The sequence below is a fragment of the Mandrillus leucophaeus genome, unplaced genomic scaffold, assembly GCF_000951045.1.
Source record: "Mandrillus leucophaeus isolate KB7577 unplaced genomic scaffold, Mleu.le_1.0 Scaffold235, whole genome shotgun sequence".
In the NCBI taxonomy this organism is placed as follows: domain Eukaryota; kingdom Metazoa; phylum Chordata; class Mammalia; order Primates; family Cercopithecidae; genus Mandrillus; species Mandrillus leucophaeus.
The window spans coordinates 4,310,013-4,336,731 of record NW_012102421.1 but is presented as its reverse complement, the minus strand read 5'-3'; the positions used below and the strand labels follow the sequence as shown (position 1 = coordinate 4,336,731).

The 26,719-nt window shown below is 35.5% G+C and overlaps 1 protein-coding gene across 1 annotated transcript in view; it reads right to left on the bottom strand.

Annotated features, from left to right (window-relative positions):
• Positions 1–1,341: 1,341 nt before the first annotated feature.
• Positions 1,342–26,719, bottom strand: part of SYDE2 (synapse defective 1, Rho GTPase, homolog 2 (C. elegans)) — a 43,621-nt gene continuing 18,243 nt past the window's right edge. The window contains exons 4-7 of the mRNA XM_011982122.1: positions 21,865–21,991; positions 12,779–12,960; positions 8,243–8,474; positions 1,342–2,923 (exon numbers count right to left, since the gene is read on the bottom strand). Coding sequence (XP_011837512.1) covers positions 2,424–2,923; positions 8,243–8,474; positions 12,779–12,960; positions 21,865–21,991 — 1,041 coding nt within the window. The 3' untranslated portion in view covers positions 1,342–2,423. The remainder of the gene's footprint in view (positions 2,924–8,242; positions 8,475–12,778; positions 12,961–21,864; positions 21,992–26,719) is intronic.

Here is a 26,719-nt window from a genome sequence, read left to right as displayed (position 1 = left end):
GCAATATACAGAGGCCTTGTCTCTATTTAAAAAAAAAAAAGAAGAAGAAGAACAAGAAAGAAAAAGAAAAGAAAAATTAAAGCTCGCAGGCTCAGAAAGGAACAACATTTGACACTACAGAAAGATCCTAGGAAATAATAAAAAGCAGGTATAAAAACTCTCAAAAAATATTTGAAGTAAAATGTCATTTAAAGTAAAGACATCTAAACTTATACAACACTTCTGGGACAGCAGAGTCATAAAAGCAGTTTATAGCTATAACTCGGTGATTAGACAACAAAAAACTGATTAGAATTCTCTAAGATTGCAGAGATCAACTTTAAAACTATTCTCACCCAAAATAATATAGTAATACAGTAATACGAGCATGGCCCTTAAAGTATTTCAGATTCTGGAAAATTTTGGACAAATAAATGTTATTACATATATTGATAGATAATACATGATGGTCCAAAACTTTAACACCTTTGTTTAAAAGGAATATTAACATAAGTGATCCTTAAAACCATTATAATTAATAGCATAACACGAAGATTATAATATTTTAATAAAATTTTTACATTTCTGGAACAATTTATTCAATTCATACATGATATAGCAACAAAAGGAAGGAAACTGAGACAGCTTTCCTATTAAATATTCAAGAGTACTTTCCTTTGACTGTTTACTCAGCATATATGTTCTCTTGGTATTCTCTTCTGAATTGTTAACACAAAGTTTTAAAAAATGAAAATTTCATATAAAAATATTTATTTTTTAACAATGGGTTTTCAAATTAAATAAGATTGTTTATCAATTTTTATTGCATAGAAACAGTTTAAGTACTTTAATATTCAGAAAAACATCAGGAAGTCAGTTTTTCAATGACTGGCATATCTTAAAAGTTGGTAACTTAAAGTCTAATTATAATTTTAAAATTACATATTTTGTAGATATAAAAGTTTAAAAAAATACATTTTGATTTAATACAAAAGCCTTCTAAATTTACATTTTCAAACATTACTGTGATTGCTATAACACTGTATATATACTTAGCCAAAATAAGTTAATTTTTAAAAATCAAAAACATGTAATACGCTAGCAAGACAATTTATTTAGAAACAAATGGGGTAATTATAAAGTCAATGTTATAAATGTACTACTACAAATAAATAATTAAAACAAAGCGGAATATAAAAATGCATAGAACAGGAGCAGATTTATTAAATCTAAGTCACCAGTGCAGAAATCTGGGCACTTAATCCCTTAAGGAGTTAGAGGATTTCAAATTTAAAAGATGACTTTTCACAGGGGACATCATGACTTTCTGTGAATAAAGAAAAGAAAGTCTATTATTTCTATTCAGATGCTTCTAGAATATTTTTGTTCAGGTGTTTTTATGTAATTCCTCCTTTAATTCAAATGTTCTCTCCCTGAAAAAAATATTTTAAGATAATAATTTTGGTCTCATGACATATATACTTTAAAAATACATGCGATTCTACAGTAATCCCTCCCCCATCCTGATATCTATACATATATGCATTTATAAATATATACATAGTTTCAGGATTATAAAAATATTTAATTTTTATAAGCTTAAATTACTGTTAATACAGAATACATTAATACTTGTATAATTTCACTTTTATTTATAAAAAGATTTTCTTATAGCAGCATTTGCATTACAAATGTGACCAAAGGATGTTGCAGTGTACCAGGACCCGTACTGCAAATCAGACAACAGCTGTGATGTTCCTCTAAAAGAACATCTAAAGGCCGGGCGTGGTGGTTCACGCCTGTAATCCCAGCACTTTGGGAGGCCAAGGTGGGCAGATCACCTGAGGTCAGGAGTTTGAGACTAGCCTGGCCAACATGGTGAAACCCCGTCTTTACTAAAAATACAATAATTAGCTGGGCATGGTGGTGGGCGCCTGTCATCACAGCTACTCGAGAGGCTGTGGCAGGAGAATCACTTGAACTGGGGAGGTGGAGGTTGCAGTGAGCTGAGATCGCACGAGTGCACTCCATCCTGGGTAACAGAGTGAGACTCCGTCTCAAAAAACAACAAAAAAAGAACATCTGTCTCAGCTACAGAAGAGTGGTTCCCATAAAGCAGAAAAACCTTGAGGGGATAATAACTTATGTGAACCTTCTTAAGTGCATTTGAAAGTTATCTCCATAGACTTGGCAAGATTTAGTAAAATAGCCCAAGATGTCCAAGTTTTATTGATCCCCAGAAAAGTTTTCTAGGGAGATAAGTAAAAATTATATTAATGAATAGTGTTTTTAATTGAATCAGATAAACTTATTAGAAATTAAAGATTTCAAGAGTAATAAAATGAAAACATCACTGTGGGTGGTATAAGAAAAGAAAGCAAAGAAAAACAGATTTGAAACTTTAAGACATTACAAAAAAAAAAAAACCAGAAAAACTCTCAATCTCAAAAACTCATATTAAGCTTGTTTTTGTTGAGTTCACGTTCCAGATTTCCAATCAAAGTATCAATACTTTCTTGTAGATCTTTGAGATTGTTTTTTCGATCCACTGTAGACTCAATTGTCTGCATTGTCAAATATGTCTGAAATGTACACTCTTTGGACATGGGAATTGGCTGTTCAATCATTACTTCTGGCCCATCCATTTTGCTATAATTTTCTCCAATTTCTCTATCTTCTGAAGGGACATCATCATAATCCACATCATTTAAATTTTCTTTTGTATTTAAAAAGTAGTTTTCCCCACAGCTGCTCCAGTCTCCCGCATAACGATTGCTAAGTGGACTGTCTAATCGGTTTTGCCTTGGCCTAAGTACTCCTGATGAATCAGTACCACTCAAATTTAACATATGAGGTCGTTCTTTCTTCTGCCTCAAATAATTCAGAGAAGACTTCTGCTCTGGGAATAAACTGTCTGTTGATTTTTTGACAGTTAAACGCTGCACTAGAAACAAACAACAATTTTGCTTTAGTGACAGTAATCCAACTGAACTTAAAAAAAAACAGAGTTAAAGATAAGCCATTTAATCAACAACTACAAACATGCATTGAAACACAAACATGCACTCTATCAAAAGAAAGCATTCCATAATTATTTTTGTATTACCAGACATAATCTAGATTAAGGATAGAAGCAGTATAACGTTCCATGGTGCTAATTCATGCTACATCATAACGTCCCCAAACAAATCACATTTCCAATGTCAATTAATTTTCTGTGCAAGTTTATTATTATCTAGCTATAATTCAAACAATAGCTAAGCTGCTAGCTTCTCCTAAATTAAAAGCTACAGCAAAAAGCAGGCAAGGCATGTTGGTGTACAAACAAAATATAACAAGAAGTTCCTTTATCTGCAAACATCTAAATGAGGCAAAGGCATCTAAAGTGATCAGCCTAGTAAGTTCTGACCCTTGTGGGCTTTTCTGCAATTCTATTAGCAGCAGAGTCATAGTTTACTAAGCAGACCAAATTTCACTTTGATAAAATGTGCAAATACTAGATTTGACCACTTGTTACCTGAGTTTGATTATACAGCATTATCTACTATCTTCATTTATTGCCTGGAAATAGTACAGATATTTTATTTTCTCATTCTGATTAGGTATTTAACAATCCCAAATAACATTTTCCATATTAAGACTAGTTTCTTCTGAGAGTATGCATTGTGCTAGCCATATAGACGATTACCATAGAGACACACATTACTTCATTACAAACTAAGGTTTACTCTTGTGTGTTGAACAAAATATTTATCTAAGGTTATTCTGTATATAAAATAGACAATTTAAAATGCTGACACATAGCTATTAAAGACTACCTATAATATCTTTCTCTTTCTGCTTGTTTATTCTCCATTAATAAGTGCCCCTTCATCTCTATTTCCTTTCACTAAGACAAAGCAACATAAATCAGTGATAACACACCAACTTTATACTCTCCAACATATAATGAATGCTTGTTTGCTGTTGTATAAAATAAAACAACTAAAAAACTATAAAAGCATATATATGGTTCTAGTTTTCCACACTTAAAGTGATATTCATAACATTTTTCAGAGATCCCATACTTTTTTAAATTTAGATTTTATTGAAATATTTGATAACTGTACATAGGTATGTTTTTAACATTTCTACTGCATTTTTAAGATGGTTATTATGTATCACTATAGATAGCTAAAATTTCTTGATCTAACATTTTCTAGAAAACAAAGGTTATTTACTTTAAATTGATCTTTAATGTTAGTATTAATATAGAATGGTCCATACCATCAACTGATATAAGTGCAGAATGGATATCTGAATTTTCCACTGTGTAATTATTCATATTTTTCCTCCTCTAGCTACTTATCACCACTATCTCCTTAGTTTTTCCCCCTCATTCTTTGTGCTATTCCTGTTCTTTTTAGTGCTTAACTGTCATGCCTGTTGTTTTCACCAACCAATTACAATATTCTGCTAGCCTTGAGGTTATCTGGTCTGATCTAACCATGTATTTTTGCTTTATGTCTTAAACTTGTCCTATTTTGCCTGCATTTTCAGACATTTGCCTACAAAATCCAGATTCATTTTGTTGCCAGTTGCTTACAGTTACTTACCTAAGACCATATTGAAACATTATTTCTGTATATTATCTTGGAAAACATTAAGAAACCAATTAAACTGATATTTTATATCTTTTAGACTAAAAATTTCAATTTCTGAAAAACCAACATCACTGACTTTTTAGACTACTGATGTCGGAGTGGTTTACAACTAAATATATGGTGAAAATGGCTAATTTTAACCTCAAAAGTTCTGGTTTTCCCATCACTGTTGACTACCCACCTTCAAGAGAATAAAATTAAAAATGCATTCTATAAGGTTGCTGAAAAAGAATTCAAAATATAATAAGTACTAAGAAACTTAATTTTTCCTTATCTTGTTTTCTACCAGTAGATTTGTTTCTAATTACTACTTTATTATACTTTTATCTATAATTACCTTATTTAACAAAAATATACTGACTGTCTAGTTAGTGCCAAATACTCTGCTAGGACCTGGGAATATAAAGTTAAAAATAATCCTCGACCTCACCAAACTTACAATCTAGTAAGAAAGATGAAATAAAAAGAAATAAGAGAAAAATTGATACCTTTTCCAAAAAACTTGCCCCAAATATATTTGTCATAGAAAATGTGGTATAGCGGCCAGGTGTTGTGGCTCATGCCTGTAATCCCAGCACTTTGGGAGGCCGAGGCAGGCAGATCACTTGAAGTCAGGAGTTTGAGATCAGCCTGGCCAATATGGTGAAACCCCATCTCTACCAAAAATACAAAAATTAGCCGGGCGCAGTGGTACATGCCTGTAATCCCAGCCACTCAGGAGGCTAAGGTAGGAGAACTGCTTGAACCTAAGAGGCAGAGGTTGCAGTGAGTCAAGATTGCGCCAGTGCACTCCAACCTGGGCGACAGAGTGAGACTCCACCACCCCCCCACCGCAAAAAAAAAAAAAACCACAAAGGAAAGAAAATGTGGTATAGCAAGGATCTAGGAATTATACTCTAAATTGATTTCTCCATCTTTAAAGTGATAGGGGGACCAGCAGTAATTTTCAGTATTCTTAAAACAGAAAATGAATATCTAAAATAAATATTTTAGTGAAAACTCAATAATAAAACAGATTAAAAAAAGGCTGTTCTGGTCAACGGGCAAGTGTGTTTCCATTTTGTTCCCCCACCCCTTGCTGATCTGGCTTCTAAGCTGCTTCCAGAGAACCTGAGGGTTCAGTAGAAGACAATCTAAAAGACTATTGGCAGGATGATTTTTACCTTCTAATGCTGATATGCTAGAGTTCTAACTAACTACTTTGAAGATAGGACTTTTCAAATATAAATCTCAAAGCAAATTATCTTCTTGCCCAAAATTAATAAACAAAAAATAACATGAAACAAAACAAAAAGTTTAGAAAATAAATAGGAAGGGGGTAACTCTTTTTAACTCTGGAGTTGGAGAATTTCCAAATGGAAAAATAAGATATGCATAGCAAGGAAAGCTAAAACCTTCTATTGAATGCATGGAGATAGGATAGACATTCGCTGAGTTAATATGCTATCGCCTACTAGTCTTTGCCACATTCTCTATGTCACCATCAACTTTCTCAGGCCCAGTAAGTGCACCTCATCTACTTGATTTCTGCCTTTTCTTGAATTCAACAGCAGGTGATTGACAGGGTAAAACTTTTGTTTCTTCTCATCTTTCTGCCCTGCTCTTTGTCTGAGGAACTACAACTAAAGAAAAATAACAGGTTATAGAAAAAGGAGCAGTTATCTTTAAAACCAACAACACAAATCTTTGGAATAAGGTGCTGTACACTAGGAACAGCTGTTTAAGGTTGTCTTTAGAATACAGTGAATTTGAAATCCGAACCTGCTTTTTCTATAACACAAGATATACATTAAGTTTTTTCTCCCAAACCCAAAACTAAGGTGGCTACTATTATAAAATAATATAATGACCTTAACCTCTAGCACAGAATAATTAATAATTAATAATAATGAACTCAGACACTGACAGTAAACTTAATGGTATCTCCAGGAAAGCAAGTTTTCATTTGTGGTAATGACAAGATGGCTTTCTCCCAAATTCTTGGTGTTTATTAGAATTAAAGCTGTTCTAGAAAAAGGAGACACAGTTGACACTCTGAAAGATCCCTTACATTAGGCATCAAATGCTGAAATCAGTTCAATTACCCAGATAATCTTGATTCAGGGTTTTAAAATAGTTAAAATAACATTCTAATTCAGTTAAAACATAAATTAGAATAATTTTTAAGCCTGCATTTAAAAGAAAGTAAAAGCTTTAACTTTCCAAATTTTAACATTGATTTTTTTTTTTTTTTTTTTTGAGACGGAGTCTCACTCTGTCTGTCATCCAGGCTAGAGTGCAGTGTTGCGATCTCGGCTCACCGCAACCTCTGCCTCCCGGGTTCAAGCGATTCTCTTGCCTCAGCCTCCCAAGTAGCTGGGACTACAGGTGCCCGCCACCATGCCCCGCTAATTTTTTTGTATTTTTAGTGGAGGCAGGGTTTCACTATGTTGGCCAGGCTGGTCTCAAACTCCTGATCTTGTGATCCACCTGCCTCAGCCTCCCAAAATGCTGGAAAATTTTTATTAACTTAATTTTTAATTCACTTTAACTGATGAACTCAAGCATTCCCTTGTACTTTAATCTTTCTGTCTATATAAATACAACAAGAGTAACCGAAGACATTGACTGAGTGCTCACTTTGTGCTAAACATTTTGCTCATTGCCTTAGATGCTTTATCTCAATCTTTACAACAACCCTGAGACAGGCATTATTTAGAGAGAAGCAAAATGGGAGTTGAAGAGGTTAAAGTTTTTGCCATAGCCCACCCTGCCAGCAAGTGTCACCATCCAGATCTGAACCCAAGCCTGACCCCAGGGCCAGGCATGGTTACTAGTGTGCTCTACACGAAGCACCAAAGTACTTCACACTTGGTCCCATGCAGTGTGGGGCGAGAGTAGCAGGGGTTACTAAAAGCTAAGAAAATTTTGGAATTTAAATGCAGGGTCCTTTACAGAATGTCTAATTAAATACGTATTTCTTTTAGCTCTGAAACTATATCAGAGATAATTAGGAAAACAACTGTCAGTCTTTAGTTATTGATTGGAATAAGGATTGGATAAGATGGAAAGGTCAAAGATAATTCCCAATTCAAGCTGAGATAATTTGACTAATGACCATGAATGCAGTTAAAGACGTAAAGAAGAACTGATTTAAGGAGAAAAATGAATTCTGCTTTATACCAGTTGAACTAAAAATGAGAAAAGTAAATAAATTAGTGTTTATTGAGTCTCTATTATGTGTCAAGAGCTATGCTGAGCACTTTACATATACAATTTTTTAAAATCCTAATATAAAATCTATAAACATATTATTAAATCCATATGACAAAAGATGATACAAGGCTCTGAGATGTTACGAAACCAGCCCAAGGTCAGATTGCTAATAAGTGGTACAACCAGGATTTAAATCTAGATCTACCAAATCTAAAATGTGCACATTAATCTACATGCCTACGATGTCATCAGCAAAGGCAGAAAATATTTAAATGAAAAAAAATCTAAAGGGCAGGTATCAAATCACATTTTGAAAAAGCAAAATCTAGAAGAGTTTCTTCAATCATATATGAGCATATTTAATGATTAGTTAATTCAAATGCCCTATCATTGAAAGTGAAAAATATTTCCATAGAATCATTTACCTGGCCAGAGTTGGAGTAAGTAATGAAGAACTTCAATGTGTTTTTTAAAATCCAAAGCACTTGCAAGTTCTTCTGAATCAGTGAAGACTCTGTTGTTATGTGATGAAGGCTCTTGCTTCTGACTTAATAACACTGGTCCAAAGCACACAGCCAAATTCTGGCATGTCATCTTATTCACTTCATGATAGGAAGCCACCAATTTCAAATGATCCAATAACATCTTTAGGGTTGCCTAAATTAAATTAAATTTCAATTAATATAGTCCTAAAGGGGCAAATTCAAGGACACAATTTATAGCAGAAAATACAGATGAACATCTTGTCACTTTTAAGAAGATTTTTTTTCAAAGATTTGCTTATAAATTGGATGTTTGGAACCTACAACATAGTTTCTAATAGAAACATTATATGGGGCCTAAATTATGTTCCAGCCGGGTGCAGTGGCTCATGCCTGTAATCCCAGCACTTTGGTGGGCCGAGGCAGGAGGATCACCTGAGGTCAGGAGTTCAAGACCAGCCTGGCCAACATGGTGAAACCCCATCTCTATGAAAATACAAAAATTAGCCGGGCATGATGGTGGTTGCCTATGATCCCAGCTACTCAGGAGGCTGAGATGGGAGAATCACTTGAATCCGGGAGATAGTGGTTGCAGTGAGCCAAGACTATACCCCTGCACTCCAGCCTGGGTGGCTGAACGAGACTCTGTCAAAAAAAAAAAAAAAAAATTATGTTCCAACAACACAATCCACTAAATGGTTAAAATATACATTCTTTATAAAATACTTATGAATGCACTCCAGATTTCAGCTGGAATCCCTGGGAAAATGCATCCATTAACTCTCTCTCTTCTAACATGGCAACAGCAAAGGCTCTGATACAAAGGGGATTAGGGTAAGAATGTTCATTTTTAAGTACAGGTAAGTCCTGTAGTTGTAACTTGTAACCACTATCATGCTTAAATCTAGGAAGCTAACCATTCCAGAACATGGCCAGGTTCTATAATGATTTGGATTATGAAAGACATTTTTAAAAGGCCAATATGCTTCTTAACTAATATATATATATTTTTTTTTTCAGTAAATAAACCTTAAGAATAGTACAGTTAGAAGTGAAAGAAAAAAAATTGCTGAAAATAATTTTTAATCCTTAAAGAAACTAGTAAGGGTAATTGGCTCAAAAAGTAGAATGGTTATTTAGGTTTCAACAATTATGGAAAGAAATGATGTTTTTTGAGGTAGTGGCATATGATCAATCATTTAACAAAATAAGTAATTTTTTCTTCAAAATTGTATTGAAGACATTGATGCCAATTTAAAACTTTAGTTTTTTTTTTTTTTTTTGAGACAGGGTCTCGCTCTGTTGCCCAGGCTGGAGTACAGTGGCATGATCACAGCTCACTGCAGCACCAACCTTCCCTGCTCAAGCAATCTTCCCACCTCAGCCTCCCAAGTAGCTCAGGCTACAGGCATGCGACACCATACCCATTAATTTTTAAAAAATTTTTGTAGGTCAGGCATGTGGCTCACGCCTGTAATCCCAGCACTCTGGGAGGCCGAGGCAGGTGAATCATCTAAGGTCAGAAGTTCGAGACCAGCCTGGTCAACATGATGAAACCCCGACTGTACTGAAAATACAAAAAAAATAGGTGGGTGTGGTGGCACACGCCTGTAATCCCAGCTACTCACGAAGCTGAGGCAGGAGGATCACTTGTTCCGGGAGGCAGAGGTTTCAGTGAGCCAAGATTATGCCACTGCACTGCAGCCTGGACGACAGAGCGAGACTCTGTCTCAAAAAAAAACTTTTTTTTTTTTTTTTTTTTTTGTAGACAGGGTCTTACTTTGTTGTCTAAGCTGGTAAAAAATCTTATTTAAAGAAAAATCAAAATAACATTATTTCTAGAGCCAAAAGCGACAAATGGATTTGCTGGTCAGAAGGTCATTTAGTAGCTGTGGCAAGAACAAGTCCAGAGAGATGAGGTAGGAAGCCATATTACAATGTTCTGAGTAGTAAAACGAGTGGTGATGAAGCGATAACAGCCGGAATAAACAGCCTTTCAATGTTTGGCTGTGAAGGGAAGGAATGAAGAGAGAATGAAAGCTAGAGAAGAATATGGCATTTTAAATCAAAACAAGTTAAATATATGAATATTTCTTTTTTTAATTCGTAATTATTTCCTAACACAACTCCATATACATTGGCCTCTTAAGGGTATTTCCAGCAATAATTGTGATCATACACACACACAGACACAAACAACACACTACACCTGGTTAAATATATGTTCAATCTCAGTAGCAAGCAAAGGAATGCAAATTTTTTTTGTCTACTAAATAAGATGGACCAAAAAATGTAATTGTCATGTTCCTTTTGAAAACTAGTCTGGCTGGGCGTGGTGGCTCATGCCTATAATCCCAGTACTTTGGGAGGTCAAGGCAGGTGGATTGCTTGAGCTCAAGAGTTCGAGACTAGCCTGGGCAACACGATGAAACCCAGTCTCTACAAAACATACAAAAAAAATTAGTTGAGGGTGACGGCACACGCCCGTAGTCCCAGCTACTTGGGGGGCTGAGGCAGGAGGATCACATGAGCAGGGAAGGTTGAGGCTGCAGTGAGCTGCGTTTGCACCACCGCACTCCAGCCTGAGAGACAAAGTGAGACCCTGTCTCAAAAACAAACAAAAAAAAAAAACAGAAAAAAAAAAAAGACGAAGAAAGAAAATCAGTATGAAAACATATAAGGGCCTTAAAATGTTCATATTACTTAAATAAGCAATTCCACTTCTGAGATTCTATTCTAAATAATTCTAAACTAAAAATAAATCTGTGTACAAATATTTACAAATCACTCAAAATCTAAATATATAAAAGAGAATACTGATAAAGTATGTTGTCACATCCACTCAATGGTATATCATACAGTTATTGACTGATTGACTGATTGATTGATTGAGATAAGGTCTGGCTCTATCGCCCAGGCTGGAGTGCAGTGGCATGATCTTGGCTCACTGTAGCCCTCCCTGAACTCAAGCCATCCTTCCACCTCAGCCTCCCAAGTAGCTGGGACCATAGGCACATGCCACTGTGCCCAGCTAATTTTTGTAATTTTTGTAGAGACAGGGTTTCACCATACAGCCCAGGCTTACTCAGTCTTTTTAGAAAGGATGGTAATAGCATGGGCCTTAGGGTCAGAAAGACTTGAATTCATGTGATAGACTATAATATTCACAAAAGCTATGTAACTTTCAGCAAGTGATTTAAATTCTCTAACACTCATTTCTTCACTTATAAGTGGCACTTATAATTTTACCTAGTGCTGGGCATGGTGGCTCATGCCTGTAATCCCAGCATTTTGAGAGACCAAGGCGGGCAGATCACCTGAGGTCAGGAGTTTGAGACCAGCCTGGCCAATATGGTGAAATCCCGTCTCTACTAAAAATACAAAAATAAGTCGGGCATGGTGGTGCCCACCTGTAGTCCCAGCTACTCAGGAGGCTGAGGTAGGAGAATCGCTTGAACCTGTAAAGGTGGAGGTTGCAGTGAGCCAAGATCACACCACTTCACTCCAGCCTAGGTGACAGAGTGAGACTCCATCTTCAAAAAAAAATTTTTTTTTTTTTACCTAGTGTTAGGAAACCAGTATCTCTACTTTTTCCACCCACCCCCTTAAACTTCACCCCACCTTTCTGCTTCTGCACTCTTTAGCTGTTCCCTTCCCCTAATCCAAAGGAGGAGTAATTGTTAATTCAACTGGACAGAGCAAAGGACATTCAGGGGACCACAGTAAACTTGCAAATAAAGTTACTGGACTTACAGTTTTTACCTACTAATTCTTGCTCTTTCTGCCCCAACATGATTAAAAAAAAAAAAAGTAGGCAAATTTGGCCTCATCTAGATATGCCCAGTCGTATCTTTCTCCTATTTTCTCTTATATTCTAAGGAACAACAGATAAAGTTAGGCTAAGGCTGGTTCTGAAGACCTACCTATCCTTCTCTCTCTCTCCTGCAGGCATACCTGAGGATGCTGGTCTGAAGATTTTGGAGAGGGGGGCAAATGGAAAGGATAAGGAGGAAAAAAACGGGGGGCGGGGGGTGTTGTTTGTCTTAAAGTTAAGCCATATACACCAAAACAGTTATCATATCTTAAAAAATACTAAAAGGAGACACACCAAAATGTTAATTATAGCTGCCTCTGGATATTGATGATTGCAATTTTACATTCTTCTTTTCTGTATCTTTTCAATATTACTATAATGAACAAATATTGTAATAATATTTTAACAATACAATTAAAAAAACTTTAGTGAGTATTTATTCATGCTTAGGCTAAAATCACATACAGAAAAGATAAAATTGTTTTCTAGATTTATTCTGTTTAAGAAGCTTTTACGGACTTAGGCTGTTTAAAGGCAGTAATGGCAGAGCTTTTAAATACATGAGTGCCACAAATGTTAAATATCTAAAATTATCTGTAGCTCTGGAGTTGGGTATATAGTTCATTAACTGGCTTTCAGGAAAAATGTATACCTATAATGCTTACCTTCTCAATCTCAGGCAGACAATCCAGCAGGTCAACAGTGTACTTAGAGTCACTTGGGTCATTCTCACAACCATTTGATGACATTTTCAAAGGACTTTTTGCCATTGCACCTAATACAGCCTCATAAAGTTGCTTTGTTATCAGAGGAGAAGGGAGTTCTCTTAAATAATCCTTAAGAACACCTTTAGAAAACAAACAAACCGCAGACAGTTGGTGATTGGACTGTAGAGTGAAATAAAGAACTATGGTCAATTTTTTAAATTTAAGTATTATAACCAACTTTCAATATTTTGAAAACAATAAAAGCAATAACATAAAAAGAATTATAATAAAATACTAGCATTTTATATTCTTTTAAGTTGCCTTGGTAATTGACTTGTTTTGAAAGAATGCTAAAAATGTACACACATAATTTTCAGTTACCATACATGTTAGGTTTGTTAATCATAAAGTAAGCTATTCTTGATACATATACCCTTATTGATTCTGCCCCCTATAAAAAGCTTCTCTAAATGCATGTGAAACAGAAATTAAGAAAGCAAGGCATATTTATGTTAATTACAAATTATTCCAATTATGCAAATTTTGAGTTTCTAGACTTTAAATTGATAATAAAAGAGTACCAATTGTCCAAAACCCTTGAAAATAAATACATTTCCTCTTTAACAGTGGAGGAGTGTCTTAAACAGATATACTGGATAGCCGGATAATCTCTAATGCTACACTATCATATGGAAGAAAAAATCATTCCTAAAACCAAACAAATAAAACCAAAAGCTAAGAACAGAAAACATCAGACTTGTCAGTATAATGGAAATGAGGAAAGTCAATTGCAAACATTCCACATGTAGTTTCGAACTAAGAGATATTACTTACAGTAGAGGAAACTGGAAAGAATAGTGGTTGTTATATATAAGCAAGGTACGTAAGATACTAACTAAAGGCTGGCATGTGATCACAAGGGAAAACAGGAGATCTTCCTAACACCAAAAACCTAAATATATACAACATTGATTCAGAACATGCTCTCAGCCTAGCTTAGTTTGAACTTAAACATGATTCTATAGGAAGCTTCGCATCTGATTTTTTTTTTTTCTTTAATTGTTACAGGGTCTCACTCAATCACCCAGGCTGGAGTACACTGGTAACCTCAAACTCCTAGGCTCAAGCAATCCTCCCACCTCAGCCTCTTAAGTAGCTAGGACTACTGGTAGTTGCCACCACACCTGGCTAATTTTCTTATTTTTTGTAGATCAGGGTCTCACTATACTTCCCAGGTTAGTCTTGAATTGCTGGCCTCAAGTGATCTTCCCACCTTATTCTCCCAGAGTACTTGGCATGAGCCACTGTGCCTGGCCCTAAGTTTTAAATATTTAATAGTAACATGATTCATTAGTTTCTTATGCATCCTTCTAATGTTTATGCAAATATACATATGATTTGTCTCCCTCATTGAGGGTTGAGTATCCTTAGTTTAAAAATCCAAAATGCCCTCAAATCCAAAACTTTTAAAATGCCAACATGATGCTCAAAGGAATGCTCATTAGAGCATTCTGGATTTTTGATTTTTGGATTAGGGATGCTAAACTGGTAAGTATAATGCAAATATTCCAAAACCCAAAGAAATCAGAAATAAGAAACCTGTATATGCTATTTTGTTTCTTGCTTTTTCATTTAACATCATATCCTTGAGATTTTTTCAGGCCATAGAGAGCTTCCTTAATCATTTTTATAGCCACATTACAGTAGTTCAATGTAAGGATGTCCCATAGTCTTATCTATTCAGTCTCTTACAGATGGACACTAGAATTGTTTCTTATCCTTTGTTTTTCCAAAACATGCTACAATTAATAACCTTGCACATAGTCGCTCTGTATATATGCAGGTATGTCTGTAGGATACATTATTAAAACAGGACTGCTAAGCAAAAAATGCATTTGCAATTCTGAAGAAAAAGGAGGAATAAGAGTGTTTCTTTTCTAGGCTTGGAACTTGAGCATCTAGGTGGATACTAGCGACATTACTTCAAATAGAGAACACAGGAGGAAAATCATGTTTTAGGGGGTAAAGAGAAGAGTTTCATTTTGAACATATGGAACTTAAGCTGTCTATGGGACATTCAAGGCTGCTGGATATAAAAATCAGAGATGAAAGAGATGACTTTAGACACAGATTTAAGAATGATCAACTTAAAGATAATTGGATTTGGGGAATGATTATCAGGGAGGCATACAGAGTGATTAAGAGAAGGTTTAGAAAATAACCTGAAGAACATTAACTTTCCAGGGGTCATCAGGAAAGAGGATCTTCCAATGGTGACTAAGGAAGAATGGCAAAAGATGTATGTATGGTGAGAGGAGGTGGGGATGGGGCGAGAGGAGAGTGGCAAAAGTGATGCCAAGGAAGTCGAGGAAAAATGTTTCAAGAAAGAGTCTATGATATCTAATGATACCCAAAGTACAGTTAGGTTAGATAAGAATAGTGTTAAATATTGCAGAGAACAGTGTTTTTCAAAATTGGCTGCACACTGAGGCTTTTTAAAAAAATCAGATTCTGGAGCCCCATGCCAGCCCTACTAAATCATAATCCACAGAGGTCAGAGCTCCCGTCCCTGTATTTTTAACAAATTCCTCTCATGTTTAGGCAATGGGGTTTTGTAACCAGGCATAGAAAATAATGATCCAGAGACAATTTAAGAACCCAAAAATGTTCACCAGAAAAGGAAGTCAGCAACCTTGGCAAGCACAGTTTCAGGAAAATAAAGGACCTGAAGTCAGGTTGCAGCTGGTTAGGAAGTAAATGGCATTAAAGAAATAGACAAAGAAATACACACAACCTGTTCAAGAAATCTGGCTTTGAGAAAAGATGATAACCATAGAGGAGAGGGGAGGGCAGGGGAGAAACAAGATCAAAGTGGAGATTTTTCTTTAAAGACAGGAGACACTTAAACATTTCAATGCTAATGTAAAGGAGATAGTAAAAAGGTTTTCAAGGTTCAGGAGAGAGGAAATATAATCGATTGAGCAAAGTCCCTAAGAAGAAAGAAGAAACTTCTGAGAACACATAAAGGAATTAGAATTTGTCCAAGATGTAAGGAAGGTCATTGCTCTATTATTACAGAAAAGAAGTGGAAAGAATGTATGCCAAAGAAGGCACATTGATAGGCTAGGTCACAAGAAGTAGAGCAAGTTCCCATCTGATGGCTTCTGTTTTTCTGTGAAGTTAGGAGGCAGGGTCGTCTGCTAAAAGTGATATGGGTGAAATGAGGTTTGAGGGGAGTGAGAAGATATTAAATAGACACTCCAGAGAATGAGACAGAGAGCTGATAAGAAAACATACAATTATTATTAGGCACCATTCAGAGCCTTCTAATGACTTTGAAGTACATGGATTAATACTGGTACCAAACAATATTGATTTTTTTTTTTCTCGTTGCAATCAGTAACCCACATACAGAGTAGAAACGCAGACCAGTGTTTCTACGCAAGATGGAGCAATAGGGACTAGATTTACCTTCCTGCTTGCAACAACTGAAAATGCCAGACAAAATATATGACAAAACTATGTCCAAGACATTGGACATCAAGCAAAGAACAAAGATCCCTGAGAGATGGGAACCAAATGAAGTGTGCCCACAACAACCACAGCTTACTACCTGGAGAGACTTTCCAGGTCGCAGTAAGGAAATGAAAACCCAGGTAAAGCTCGACAGTTGAAGGGGAGTTAGAAATTCAAGGAGGCTAAAGCTGCTAGACCTTGCAGGACAGAGCACTTGAGAGTAGAGGGCTGCCTAGAGACGACTCTGGAAATCCCACGTGTTCATCTGAGTACTAATCAGCACACGCAGGTGGGGCAATTCCCCAAGGCTGGAGAAAGAACCAGCCAAACAGATTAGAAAGAACAATTCTAGGCGTTTTCATGGTGCAGGCAATCACTCTTGTTCCAAGCAGCCAGAGCAGAAAACTTCGTAATTCATGGGATTTGGGTACAGCACTATGTTGAATTGTGGCCCCCACCCCTGACCAAAAAAAAACATGTTGGAGTCTGAACTCCTAGTGCCTCAGAATATGACCTTATTTGGAAAGAGTCTTTGCAGAGGTAATCAAGTTAAACGAGGTCATTAGGGTGGGCCTTACTCCAATATGACATGTCCTTATAAAATGAGGGACACAGAAAAAGACACACAGAGAGAGCAGATGATATGAAGAAACATAGGGAAAATGCCATGTGAAGATGGAGTATTGGAGTCATGCATCTACAGGCAAAGAAAGGGCTGTCAAAGGTTGCCAGCAAACCACCAGAACTAGGAAGATGCAAGGAAGGATTCCCCTGCAGGTATCAAGGGGAGCAGGGCCCTGCTAATGCTTTGATTCTGAACTTCCAGCCTCTAGAACTGTGAGAAAAGACATTTCTGTTGTTTTGGCCACCAAGTTGGTGGTACTTTGTTATGGTAGCCATAGAAAACTAATATAAGTACACAGTATATAGAAGAGTTTTGCTTCAGTAGAGAATCAAAGAGATAGACAAAGAAGAGCCTTATTTAAAAGCAGTTGACATTCTGCCTAATAAAGCTTAAAAGACTAAAAACTCTGCAAGTAACGTACTTGCATACCAAACCACAGCTATAAATACAGAAATGCAGAAATATCCAGCACCCAGGAAGGTAAAATTTACATTTGATGTCCAGTAAAAAATTACGAGGCATATAAAGGAGGAGGCAAATATAACCTATGAGGAGTCAAATCAATTTAAACCAACTCAGAAAAGACATACACAATAGAATCAGTAGAAAAGGACACGAAAACACTTATTATAACTGTATTTCATATGTTCAAGAAGCTAGAATAAAGACTGAACATATTAAGTAGAGACATGGAAAATACTGAAAAAACAAACCCATATCAAACTTATAGTAGTGAAAACTAGGTTGTCTGGAACTAAAAATGCAATGAATGAAATTAATATCAGAAGACAAGGCTAATATAACTTGAAGATAGAGCAATAGAAACAATGTAAAATGAAACAAAGTGGGGGAAAAGCTGGAAAAAAAAATACACTATCAGTAAGCTGTAACATAACGTAAAGTGGCCTAATACATGCTTAATTGTAATCTTCAAAGGCAAAGTAGTGGCATTGGGTAGGTGGGGTGGAAACAAAAACAGTTTGAAGAAAAAATAGAGAAAAACCACAATTATAGTTGAAGATTTCAATACTCCCCTCAGCGAGTAGAAAGAAAACAAAGATGTAGAAGACTGGGACATTATTAATTAACTTGACTTTATTGATAGTTACAGCACAGTCCGTCCAAAAACACCAGAATACACATTCTTTTCAAGAGCTCAAATGGAACATTTACCACCAAAAACCATATTCTGGGCTTCAGAATAAGCCTAAATAAATACAAAAGCATTTAGGACCTATGAACCAGAAGACCGAATATGCACGTATACAAACATGAGAATCATTCTCTCACATATAAAACTTATACAGATAGTAAAGATACAGTTGATTAGGTAGATTTGAATGTTGAATCACTGACATTTCCTGAAGGTAGAGCTACAAATTACTTTTTTAAATCCACTAACCTACCCGGCACCTTACCTCACTTACTCTTTCTGGCCTTATCACCTACTTTAGTCATACCCTATACATGTTACTCAGACCAAATGGCTCTCATAAACAATCTCAGTATATGTGGGTTGCTAAGTCTATGACCATTCCTCAACATTTAGCATTCCTTGGTGCTTGCACAGTTTTGACATCTATATGCAATCTAGGTAAAGGAAAATGGAAACAATTTGTAAGTTAATGTTCCAAAGGTCAGACAACATATAACACGTATGGTAGGAAAATGTATAGTATGTACAAAAAAGAAAAATATTAATGTTTTCAAGATCATTTAGTTATATTCTGATAAAGTTTTCCCTAAACGGCAAATAGGATAAAAATGACTATGGTAGGATTAAAATCAGAAAAAGGCATGGTCAAATGAACTTTCAGGCACTGAACCTAGATACTGATTGTGTAGCACTGACAAGAAGTATATTTCACAGTAGCTAGACACATGTAATCTTCCTCAGAAGACTTATTTTTAATAATCACTAAATGATAAATATTTGACTTTTAAAAAGTCTTCTGTCCCTTGTTAATAAGTCCTCTAAAGAATTAGGAATAGGCCGGGAGCAGTGGCTTATGCCTGTAATCCCAGCACTTTGGGAGGCTGAGATGGGAGGATCTCCTGAGTTCAGGAGTTCAAGACCACCCTGGGCAACAGGGTGAAACCCTGTTTCTACCAAAATACAAAAAACGGGGTGTAGTGGCGTGTGCCTGTAGTCCCAGCTATTAGGGAGGCTGAGGCACAAGAATTGCTTGAGCCCCAGAGGCGGAGGTTGCACCACTGCATTCCAGCTTGGGCTACAGCGTGAGACTCTCTCAAAAAGCAAACAAAAAAGAATTATGAATGGACTTTATACCTAAAATTTTGTACTTGATTTTTAAAAAACTGGTTTGTCTGGAGTATTTCATTCCATGCTCCAGATAAACCAACTACTAAAAACACATTAAACTGTGAACAAAATCTGTCACTCACTTCATTAATTTCTCATTTTTTAGACCTACCGAACTACTAACTATTTTTCAAAGTTTACTCAGAAATGTGAGTTCATGAGGAACAAACACATGAAGCAACACTGTCACTGGCCAACTCCTCAAATCAACAATACCCTTTATTTTTAGCCACGAAAACCTTGTATCATGCAATTATTTTGCAGACAAATCTTAAATCATTTCATTGCCTTTTTATCAAGAAAAAAAAAGCTCTAAATTCTTCTGAAAAACAGCTTTACACAAATGGAATAGTACAAAGAATAGAGCCAAGAAATATCCAATTTATAAATTACAGAAACTCAATTTTAGGAAAGAATGCTGTAAATCCAATATTCATTGACCTATTGTTCATATCTTCTGCATATGCTGCCAATTTCCAAAACTAGGAACTCTTCCTTCATTTCATCTTATAAAATTATACATGTTTAACATAATTTTTATTTATAAGACAAAGTTTCACCAAGACAAAATCTATTTATAGACTGTACTTGCTGGAAATTTGTATTTATAAAACTTTCTCTTTCATGGATTCATAAAATGAGTCTTTGGCTGATTTTGTTAATTACACATTAACAAGGAAAGAACATTTCATTTTTTTTCAGGCATCTCAATTTTTTGTAGAAATATGCCTCTTCCTATATAAAAATTAAAAGGAACCATTATTTCTGATTTGCTAAAATATATAAGAAAAAAGTGACAGTTTGTTTTATCTTAGCATTAAAATGCTTGGAATCAAAGTTTTGATTATCTAAGAGTTACATATTAAATACTTGAAGAAAATACAGTCATTCAGCACTCAAAGGGTAGGAACCTCAATTATTCAGAAAGTCTCAATCCTAAAAGTAAGGATTTTCACCAACAAAATTCTCTTAAATATGTACAAGATGAACTTTCCTCAAATTTTCACCCAAACAGTTAGTTGTGAGTAAAAATAAGAAAGCAAGTTATAAGAGAAAAGTAAATCCATTACAGCAAGAAAAAAATGGTGGTTGTCAGTAGAGAGGAGAAAGAACTATCAAAATACACAGAAGATCTGGAGATACACACTGAAGCATCTATAAATTAAAGGATATGTCTGAGATTTTCTCAAAATAATCAAGGGCTGAGAAAAAGCAAATGGGAGGATGAATGAGACAAGTCTGTTCATGTGTTGATATTATGGAAACCAGGTGATAAACAGGATTTTTCATAGTATTCTCTATACTTTCGCATACTTGAAAACTTCAATAATTAAAAAAGTAAAACAACAAAAACAAACATGGAATTATTATAAACCAGTAGCTCCTGAAGGTTACCAGTAAGGTTATGAGCCATTTCTTAATGGCCAAATTCAAAGGCCCTTTTCTTTTGTCATATAACCTCTCCATAGAATGACTGTATCACACTTTTGCTTAATTTCTGTTGTCTCTTATTTCCCAAACTTTCTGACTCCTTTCCTCTCAATCTCTTTAGGTGTTTCTTCTTTCTTTGCCTGCCTCCAAAGTTGGGAGACCTCCAAACTTCTTGTCTTTTCAAACTTTATGGACAATTGCAACGCTTTAACTACACATATATGCAATGACTCTCTTTCCACTCTCATTTTTCAGGGGTAATAGAAGTATATTTCCATTGCCATACACTGAATTATAATCACCACTTGGGTAAGTAAGAGATCCCTCAAATTCTACTGCATCCTCTTCTTAGCTGCAGATGAGCAGTTTCAACTTTGCTTGATCTACCCATTTAGATCTCCTACTAGCACTTCAAATTCTATATATCCAAAGCCCAATTCATAATCTTTCTCAACACTTCCCAACAAAAAGCAGTAGCTCTCCCTGAAGCTATCTTATTTCTGCTAATGGTACCCAATCAACCAGGTCTCAAAGTCACGTCTATCTGGGCTCCCTCTTTCTCCACCTCCTTTCAATTCTACTTCTTCCTATTTCTACTGCTACAAGCCCCTTTAGCTCTTACTACCTCTTTGCTTGGACTATTGCCAAGGCTTTCTAATTGGTTTTCCTTCCTCTGGTCTCTTCTAATTTCAATTCATCACATAGAGTTGCCAGATTAATATTCCTGAAAACAATTTCTAATGATATCACTCCCCTACTCAAAAAATTCTAATGGATCCCCTCTGGCTAGTAAATAAATTTAAATTCTCTAACCAGAGAGTCAATACCCTCTATATTACCTAAGTACCAGTCAAACTCAACTCCCAAGGTATTTTATTTATCCCTCTATGAAGGTACCTTTTTCTTTCTGCTAGCTACTATAGCTAATTGAAAGTAGGTCTTACTTCCCTTCATCATGTCAGCTCTTGGCGGGCAAGGGACCATAGCTTAATACCTTCCCATAGAAAATAACACAGTAAGTAATGTTTGTGAAGGAAGAAAAGACTTCAGAAAAACAAATTAAATTTCAGCTACAAACGTATTTCAGTTATCTTTCTTGCAGATGTAATCTTTCCAGAAAGAGTACATAAAATAAAATCTATGTATTACCTGTTATTACATTTATATCTGGGTACAGGTTTTCACACAGACCAACAGCTTTGCTATCTCTCTCAAAAGCCTCTCGCAGTTCTTTCTTGACTGCTGCCGAACCACATAATCGATACAGGCCTACTACCTAGGAATAAAATTATGGCCACATTATGGTAAATTTGATAAAGGGAAAATATAATTACATTATAGATCACATGAACTTTGCAATCAAATATGTTCCGATGTAATTTAATTTAAAATACCTCAAATATAGCTTTTGAAATCTCATTATATACTATGTTGATTAGTTTAATAAAAATATCCTATTCTTTCATTTAAATTCAAACAATACACTGTCAGTTCGGTAATGCTGGCTACCTATCTTAAGCAAAACACAATCCCTTCTTTTCAGTTTTATATGCTCAATCAAGATCTCCATGCCCCAGGAATGTGCGCCCTTTCACAACTTTTGTTCCAGACTGAAGTAGTACAGCGCAGACAGTGAACAAGGATTTTAGAGTCATAATGCCCCACTCCTTGCTTCATGAATTTGGGCAAGTTATTTAATCTCTTTAAAACACAGTTTCTTTTATCCTTAAGATAACAATATAGTTGAAATAAGGTTCTAGTATATAAAGCTTTTTAAGAAAAAAGATTCTCAGGAAGACACAGAAGCAAACCTAGGGTTTTTTGTTGTTGTCAAATTAATTGATTATAAAGTGATGGAGGAAATTTAAAATAATATATTAAAGGTAAAATAAAACCTCTACTTCAAAATTTATATAAGATGGACAGACACTACCCATCCCACCAACCTACATTGAAAAGATTTGTCTTTAAACACTGTTATACAGGTTCTAAATATTGAGTCTTAAGTTATTCACTATAAATTCACCAAGAAGAAATAAACATGATCTCTGTGAAGACAAAACACGCCCAATTAAGCTATCAAAGGTCTTTGAAAGGATAAACCTTCAAAAAAACTTAAGGAGAATAAGTGGTTGTCAGCCATACTTCCACATCTAAGATTATTTAGAAAGTTCAGTCACTTTGAATTGAAGGAAGTATTATGGAGAAAGAAACTATTTAAAGAGAGAAAGTAAAAGTAATCTTCCAGGATTTGAACTAGGAATCACTGTAAAATGCAATAAATGATCTAGAGGAAGAAGTATACAAATGAAATTTCCAGGTTTACTTATGACACTAATCTCTTCTGACTCATTAAAAAACTGATAGAATACATTATAAGGTGGGTCTCAATATGAGAAAGTGTCAAAACAGATACAGGGAAATATTATCTAAAATATTTGAGATGACAAGCTATATGTATTAATTGAAAGATAGTAAAGAACCTAAAACTATTTCCAAGACATGATAATGCAAGGTGCTGCTACATTTGAAAAGATCAAGATAATATGGGAAACCAAGAAATACACTAGGAAAAAACCTCAAATTTCCTTCTCTTACCCACATTCATGATGCATCCACATTGAGAATAGCATGAGTTACACTGGTCACATCATCTCAAGAAAGACACAGTAGAAATGCAGACAGTCCAGAAAATGAAACTAAAATACTAAACAGGATCAAAGGAAATGCTACCACAATAGAAAAAACGAACTTGATCATAGCCCTGCTGGTGTGAGCACATGTAAGTGTCATAAAGTACCATAAAAACGATGTATCCCTTAAACTTGAGAAGAAGATGAGCCTACAACAACTTAAAGGAAGTACTACTTAACTAGTACACAATAAATTAATGGGATATTTTACCCCCAAAAGTTGAAATCACAAATATAATTTTTTAAAAGATGAACAAAGAAAGGAAGATCTAATACAGGTACTTCAAGGAAAAGATATTTTAGGATATATCCCTACTTTCAGATGCTGAGATCCTGAATCAAATCCTTGAAGTACATGCTCGATGCCTCTATGAAAGGCAGACCATGAGTATGATCTCCATAGCAATTTTTCCCATTTTAAGCAGGAGATGGGTGGGAGTAGCATTCAAAGCATTTGGAAGATGCAAAGACCCATGCCACAAACTCTTTGCATATGACTATCAAAGCCTATTTTCATGTTTACAATAAAAACCCAACAAAAGAAGAATAATTCCTGACTAAAAGGGTAAGCAAAATTTAAGCAGTATGCCAGTCTTTATACATGCACAATAAGCCTCTCTCTACTGGGGGCAGGGGACAGGGGAGGGCAAGTGGAGGAGAAAGAAGCAGGTGAGACAAAACAAAAACGTCTTTAAAAAGTACAGTTCTAGGCCGGGAGCCATGGCTCCCACCTGTAATCCCAGCACTTTGGGAAGCCGAGGCAGGCAGATCACAAGGTCAGGAGTTTCAGACCAGCCTGGCTAACATGGTGAAACCCCGTCTCTACTAAAAAAAAATACAAAAATTAGCCAGGCATGATGGCGTGCACCTGTAATCCCAGCTAACTGGGAGGCTTAGGCAGAACTGCTTGAACCCGGGAGGTGGAGGTCGCAGTAAGCTGAGATTGCACCACTGCACTCCAGTGTGGGCGACAGAGCAAGACTCCATCTCAAAAAAAAAAAAGTACAGTTCTAAATAAAAATGAAAAGTACTGCTAAAAATGTTTTCTTGGCACTTAAAGTGGTTCAAACGATTCTCCTGCATCAGCCTCCCAAGTAGCTGGGATTACAGGCATGTGCCACCATACCAAACTAATTTCTGTATTTTTAGTAGAGACAGTTTTCACCATGTTGGCCAGGCTGGTCTTGAACTCCTGACCTCAGGTGATCCATCCACCTCAGCCTCCCAAAGTGCTGGGATTACAGGCGTTAGCCACCATGCCCGACCACTCCATCTATTTTTATAGATACAAGCAAGTAAGACTCACAGAGATTAAGTGACTTGCCCAACATGACACAGCTAAGTAATAATGGAGAAGAAACCAGAATCCAGGTGTTCTGCATCTTAATGCAAAATTCCATTAACTTATGCTGTTTCTTGAGTTTCCATGTTAAGCTTAATTTTATTAAATATTTCAGATTTTATAATATTTACTCATTGTCTTTTAACTTACCTTTTTAACCAATATTATAAATTTGGATAGTACTAAAGCAGAAATAATGTAATGATTTTTAGTCTTAATATGTATCACAAAAATTAGTATAAACAATTACTTATACCTGATATTAATATCCTTTGCCTATGTTTATCAGCTCTGACTTTTCCTTTTAATGCCATTTTGAAGCAATCCTGATTTCTAATTATAAGACCCATGAGGCTCTGTGTTGCAATATAAATTTGTGGACTCATCTAGCATGCTCTCAATAATGGACAACATGAGTCAACTTAAAAATTATACCCTAAACAGTAATGGAATAAAGAATAGGAATTGTTAAATATCTAAATTTGATTTTTTTACATTACTTTGAATTCCTTCCCCCAAGACTTACAATTAATCAATCAATAAAGGAAGTAGTAGAGAACCATAGTAAGATAATACCTGACAGCCTCTCTTTTCAATTTCCATAATACATTTCTGTATCAGAAGGGGCACCATCAGTCCTATATTTTCTTTCTCTACAACTTTTTGAATATCAACTCCAAATATTATTGGTTCTTGGTTTATGTCTAGTCCATGAAGAGAATTCTCCCACTGTTCCATAAGAGTCACTTTCACATAAATAAGACCTCTAGGTTCAAGTTTGACAGCCAATTGATGAGTCTTTGTCACTCTAAATAAGGCGGGAAGAACAACAGTTCCATGACAACAAACTCGATTTTTTCTTGGAGTGGGTTCCCAGCTGAATACTACTAGTTTCAAATGTTGTGCATTTTCAATTTCTATGTTGAAAGTGTGATCCATGTCTAAAAATGTTGTTCGACATGTGAGCAAAGCTGTTCTTGCTTTGTTTACTGAATCTACCTGAATTGCACAAAAGACATCTTTTGAATCTATCCGAGGTGGTTTTAAATCCTCAGCACCATAGAAATGTACACTCATGAGCCCAGATATGTACTGTGAACACTTAGGTTGATCAGAAAAGCTATAATGCCTAAAAGCATCAATGTCTATTTCATTCTTGCTACAACTATTTGAAATTATTTCTTTTCCTCTTCCAAATTTGTTTTCAGATCCATGTTTGCTAGCTTTAGTTATAAGTTCAGGTGAGTCTCCATCACTAAGGTAACCACCTTTGCAGGAATACTTAGAACTCATAGAGTTTTTCTTCTGGTAGTTGTGCTGGGAGGATACACTGGTATCAAGATGGTATCGGCTTATAACATTTCTCTTAGCAGCTGTGGTTGTGTTCCCAGAGGGCAGAACATCAGTATGATGAATTTCTCGGCAGTTATATTTAGACAAAGAAGGAGTGTTATCTGGACTGTTTATATAATTCAATGTTCCCTTAACACTTAGCTTTCGGCTAAATTCTGGCAACTTTTTCATTTTCATGGAAAGTTTCCTCACAGTTCGTGGAGATTTTATTTTATCTGGCAAAGACCAATTAATTGAACTGCCTTTTTTCACAGGGCTAGGATTTGGAGAAGATGGTTCTATAATTCCCAATTCAGTACTATTTGTAGCAGCCAGGATCCCTGAACCTTGAAAAAAAAAGAAAGAAAGAAAAATATATTATAAAGCAGTATGTTTTGATTTCTACTTTTATTCTTATTTTATAAACCATCAACTAAACAAGCTCCCACATAGGCAGAAATTCTTCTCTTATTCATCTTAATGGGGAGATTTCATTAGAAGTTCAGCTCAACTTCCATCGTGATACTCAAGCAGAATACTGCATTATCCCAATTATTTAAAATTTAAGTTAATTTTTCATACTTTGTCTATTCCTTATAGAGAAAGATCTAATAACCTCACATCAAAAACTAATGTA